Here is a 5379-nt window from a genome sequence, read left to right as displayed (position 1 = left end):
GCGCCCCCACGTTTCCGTGGTCACGTTATTGCTTTATGGTTGGCTGTAACTCCTCCCTCTTGCTCTTTGGTGATCGGAAGCGGAGCAGGATGGGGAAGGGACGTTAACAGGACTTGGTTCTTTTAAAATGACTCTCAGCCCAACACGTGGCTTCAATTTTCTAATGGCTACCAATAAATCTTTTAATACCATAATATTTTTAATTCCATCCCTTTACACCCACTTTATTTCTTACACTTCATAGCTAAGACCTAGGAAGTTGTCTGAAACCCATAGAGGCTCCGTGACTTGACCATAGAGCTGTTATCACGATTCGTATTCCTGCCGCTCCGGACGAGTCCCTTCCCCTCTCCGGGCCTGTTTCTTCGTCTCTAACGTGAGGGGGTGGCACGCTCTGACTGCTGGGGTTGTCTGTGCTTGGGAGGCGCCACTCCCCGTCGTCCCCTGCATCCGCCCATCCTCACCAGCCTCCTTCGCCCATCCCGCTGCCCCAGACAGCGTTTCAGCCCAAAGAACCAGAGAGCCAAGCTCACGAAACCTCCATTAAACTTTATTAAAAAGTTCCTCTGTATAGATTTCCCAAAAACAAAATAAAAATTCAACCCCCCCCCCCATTTTTTAAATTGTATCAAACACACAACGTCAGAGGAATGTCGAGAACCGTCGACGCCGGGCCTTGCGATCTGGAACTGGGCCTCGGCGGGTCCCGGCAGGGCATCCGGCGGAGCCACTTTCCTCGCGCCTCGTCCGATCGCTCCTTGGCACGAGATGGACAAAGAGAAATCGCCCGAAGATGGAACCCGGCGCAAGCACGCCGAGTGGAGAGAGAAGCGGCTCCCCACGCGGAGGCGCCCCATCTGAAGCGGGGAATGATGAGCGAAGCAGGTCTAGATAATATAGCTGGAGGGAATCGAGGGGCTTCCTGGGGGAGGTGCCCCAAGCGAGGGGGACCCCGGCCTCCACCGAGCCTCCACGGGGAATGAGAATGGGCAAACGGGCCCCAGCAACACTGCTGGGGAGCAGGGGGGGCTTTCTGGGTAATGTGGAAGGGACAGGCTAGAACCACCCGCAGACGAGAGCACTCAGTCCACAAATTTAGCACCATATTGATAGGTCATGCAGCAAAAAAGTTACAAAGACAGAGGACGTCTCCTTCCGAGTTTGCTCCTAAGGGAAAGCACAAGAGAGGACAGTGCATGGCCTGGTCTGCCCAGAGCTTCTACGAGGGCGAGCTGGGAATAGCTGAGTCCTGTGCTTCTGGAAGAGGTATGAGTCCGCCTCGCTCACGCTTAGGTCCCTATGGTTGAAATGACTCCAGGATTGACGTGTGCTGAGGAGACGAGAGAGACACAAAATGTCACCGAGCGACGGGAGGAGCCACTTCCAGATTAGGGAAATCACCCCTGGCAGAACTAAGGCCCGGGCGATGGGCTTGAAACGTCAAAGAGAAGACGTTGAATTTGACCAGAAGGCACTAGGGAGCCACGGGAGACTACTGAGTGAGGAAGGGGCATGTTAGAAAATGAAAGAAGGATTCATGGAGGGTCTCAGGGCCTTGGCTGGGACACCTTCCTTTGAGGGAGGCCCGCTTGTAAATGCCTCAATGCTTTTCTTTTGGGAAAGGCTTTGGGGTGATCTGGGAGCAGCCCCTGGATGGGGGGCAGACGGAGCTCGGGAGAGGGACCGAGGCAGCGCCACTCACCAGGCATACAGGTCTTTTCACAGTCCGCCTCCGTCTCGAAGTTGTTGCCGTTGCTCCCGCAGCCGCTGTACCAGAAGCGGCCGCAGCTCTGTTGCTTAGGGTCGTAGAACCACCTCAAGGCGAACTTGCGGCAAGTCCCGATTTCCCTGGGCATCTTGCAGACATCTTGGGTTCAGAGAAAAGGAGAGAGCATGATGGGAGCATCTGTGTGCTGGGCACGAGGGCCGGGGTCTCGGGGCTCCCCCGGCCAGTGAGGTAGTGACAGGGGACGGGAAGAGGAGGAGAAGAGAAGGGAAGGAGGGGAGGGAGAAAGAGGAAGGGAGGAGAGAAATGAGAGGAAGAGGGAGGGGAGGGAGAGAGAGCAAGAGAAGGGCAGAGGGAGCGGGAGAGGGAGAGGAGGGGGCGGCGGGCAAAGAGAGGGAGCTGGAGGTGCCAGCTTGGAATCTAGAAAGCCCACTCTGGAGACCTCGCGAGCCCCAGATTTGTGGCCGCATGCGGTCTGAAGGCCTCGAGCTGGACCTTAAGTCCCGTGAGAAGCTGGCAGACTCCACGAGGGGCGAAGCGCCCTCCTTTTGTCCGGGCAGTTTCTCCCTTTGGGTCAAAGTCCTTTCCCAGGTGGCCAGCCCTAGGCTGGACCTTTCCCTTTTGTGTCCTCTCCCAGAACTCCTCACTTCTTTGTAGCCCTTGGAAAGCCAGGCCACCCTACTCTCCCATCCTCGGGGCAGAAAGGAGGAGAAAGGAGACAGAGAGAAGGAGAGGGAGGAAGAGATAAGAGGAAAGATGAGGGAGGAGAGGGGGAGGGAGGAAGAGAGGCCGGAGGGGAGGAGGAAGGAAAGGAAGCCTTTTCTCTTTAGCCTGGCGCTTCCCGCCTTCCCTGGCACCCCCACCCGCACGTGGCCCCCTCCCTGTTTCCCCAACACTCGGAGACAAAAGAGAAGCGAGCTGAGAAGGATTCCTTCTCTGGGGAGCTTTGGGGGCGAAGGGAAGTGGGAGCCCGAGAGGAACCTCCTCCATAGGAGATCCACCACACGTGCTCACACTCACACTCACACTCGCGCTCACACTCGGCTCACACTCGCGCTCACACTCGCAGACAGACGGAGGCACATTTTCCTTGAACCACGGAAGGCACCGGGGCCCCCTTATCTCCTCCGCCCGCTCCGGGTCCCCGAGGAGGGCCAGGGTGCCTTTTTGTTCTCCTGCTGGCCCAGGCCTTTGGATGGTTCCTTCTAGACTGGTCCACCTGCTACCCCACCCTGGCCGCCCCTCCGGCTCTTGGGGAGCTTTTTTCAGAGCTACCTTCACGGGCCGCCTGTCGGGGAGGTGCTGGCTGGCCCAGGCCCAGCGGCCGGGAGAAAGGCCTTCCTTAAATGGAAGGGAAACGGCTCAGGAGGCAGAGAGGCTTCGCCGGCCAGCGCTGATCCGAGTCTGGAATCAGAGCCAGGAAGGGAAGAGCATCTCGTCTGTGTGGGGGCAAAGCCCGCATCTTGGAAGGGATGCGGCCGGCCGGCCTGGCCCTCTGCGGGCCCCTCGGAGCCGGGCAGCCTGCTTGCTGCGGCCTGGCCAGGCACAAAGCCATCTCGCCATCCTGCAGACCCTGCAGCCCGCCTGGAGGTCAGGCCTAAAAGCATCAGACCTCAGTTGTGCCAGCATTTCCAAACCATCCGATCTGGGCCTACGGTTGGACCCCGAGGCAGTGTGGCAGAGTGGGGAGAGAGCCAGCCCCGGGGCCAGGCAGGCCTGATCTCTGCCTCAGTTTCTTCACCTGTCAGGGCTCCTGACCAAATTCCCAAACCAGAACTTCGGGAGGAGGTGCTGATCTACATCTGCGGAGAGAATTTCCACATTGGGAGTCCTCACTATGAAATCATAGATCTCAAAAAAGAGGACCGTGCAGGGGGCAGCTGGGTGGCTCAGTGGATGGAGATCCAGGTCCGGTAATGGGAGGTCCTGGGTTCGAATTTGGCCTCAGACATTTCCTAGCTGTGTGACCCTGGGCAAGTCACTTAACCCCCAGGGCCCAGCCCTTGGAAGCAATACACAGTACTGATTCTAAGATGGAAGGGAAGGGTTGTTAAAGAATTCAATGTGTCCATTTCGATTTCAAGAATTCCAGTCATTATCCAACGAGTGCACCCCAAAGTCGGCTTCCCTGGCAGCTAAATGGGCTGCTGGGGATCACTGATTCGCTCTACCAAACTACACTAAGGAGACTCCTAGGCATAGAGCTGGGAAGGGGCTCCCCATTTTATAGGGGGGGAAACTGAGGCCCAGTGACTCATCAGTGCTGGAGATTCAAAAGGGAAAAAAAATAGTCCTTGCCTTCAAGGAATTTACAGTCTAACTGGAGCTCAGAAACCTAGATGTAGAGCTGGGAGGGGGCTCCTCATTTTACAGGAAGGGAAACTGAGGCCCAGGGAGATGAAAGGACCCCAGGTCACACAGGCAGGAGGCAAACAGATCCAGGGTTCGGATTCAGGGCCTCCAACCTCAAGGTGGCTACTCCTTCCCCACCAGCACTTCCTCGCCTCACCTGCCTCGGGTCGCTAACCTGAGAAACCATTTAGCCCTTCTGAGAAGTTCAGAGAGTCCAGTGTGAAGCTTACAAACTCTCCCCAATTCTGGCCCTCATGAGTCATCGAGAACCAAAGGGCAGGGCCGGGGAACGGGGCCAGGAGCTCGTTTAAAGATTGTGTTGTTTATAGCCATGAAAAACTGTTTAGATTTCCTGATCCTTCTGGGCCCACGTGACGGATCCCCAGGTCTCCCCGGTTGATAGCAGGATTATTTTCTGCCAGGATGAGGAAGGAATTCTGCTGCTCCCTCAAAAAGCAGACATCACCGTGGAGGGAAGCCATGCTGGATTGGGGGGCAGAGACCAAGCCCAGCCACGATGCTGTGTGACATTTAGAAAGGGACTCCCCCTCTCTGGCCTCCAGATTCCTCATCTTTAACATACGAGGCTTCGCTGATCTCTAAAGTTCTGCTCAGCTCTAAATGGGTGATCTTGGGAGAGTGGCTGAGAGCCGTGGAGGGCTTGGGAGGCACGTCCGCCACAGAAGAGTGTGTGTAGAGCACCCTGGGGAGCCGTGTCGGTCTCAGCCTTTAAAAGACCCAGGCGGGAGCTGACAGAGCAGCATCGTGCCCCACGCGCACACCCAGGGTCCCTAGCTGAGAGGAAACTTTAGGGAAATTCTAGAATTATATTTTTCTTCCCCAAGTGCATGCAATGACCCCCTAAGAAGGTGAAGGATAGAAAGCAAGACCCCACGCCTACCCCATGCTTAGTCACAGCAAGCAAAGAACCGGAAACAAAGTAAATTCCCCTCAGCTGAGGTGTGGCTAAAGAAGGTGAACTCTAAGAAACAAAGAATCGGGGCAGCTAAGGAGTTCCCTGGATAGAGAGAGCCAATTCTGGAGATGGGAGGTCCTGGGTTCAAATGTGATCTCAGAAGCTTTCTAACTGTGTGGCAAAATGGGCAAGGAAAGGAAGGAAGGAAGGAAGAAGCAGAGAAAGAAAGAGAGAAAGAGAAAGAGAGAAAGAGAAAGAGAGAAGGAAAGAAAGGAAAGAAAGGAAAGAAAGGAAAGAAAGAAAGAAAGAAAGAAAGAAAGAAAGAAAGAAAGAAAGAAAGAAAGAAAGAAAGAAAGAAAGAAAGAAAGAAAGAAAGAAAGAAAGA

General features: G+C 55.4%; 1 protein-coding gene across 1 annotated transcript in view; it reads right to left on the bottom strand.

Moving 5' to 3' along the window:
* Nucleotides 1–548: 548 nt before the first annotated feature.
* COL6A3 (collagen type VI alpha 3 chain) overlaps nt 549–5379 on the bottom strand; it is a 68708-nt gene continuing 63877 nt past the window's right edge. The window contains exons 31-32 of the mRNA XM_044675684.1: nt 1703–1867; nt 549–1330 (exon numbers count right to left, since the gene is read on the bottom strand). Of these exons, the coding sequence (XP_044531619.1) occupies nt 1290–1330; nt 1703–1867 (206 nt within the window). The 3' untranslated portion in view covers nt 549–1289. The remainder of the gene's footprint in view (nt 1331–1702; nt 1868–5379) is intronic.

This window comes from Gracilinanus agilis, chromosome 4 (genome assembly GCF_016433145.1).
Source record: "Gracilinanus agilis isolate LMUSP501 chromosome 4, AgileGrace, whole genome shotgun sequence".
Taxonomy (NCBI): domain Eukaryota; kingdom Metazoa; phylum Chordata; class Mammalia; order Didelphimorphia; family Didelphidae; genus Gracilinanus; species Gracilinanus agilis.
This window is presented reverse-complemented; position numbering and strand designations above follow the sequence as displayed.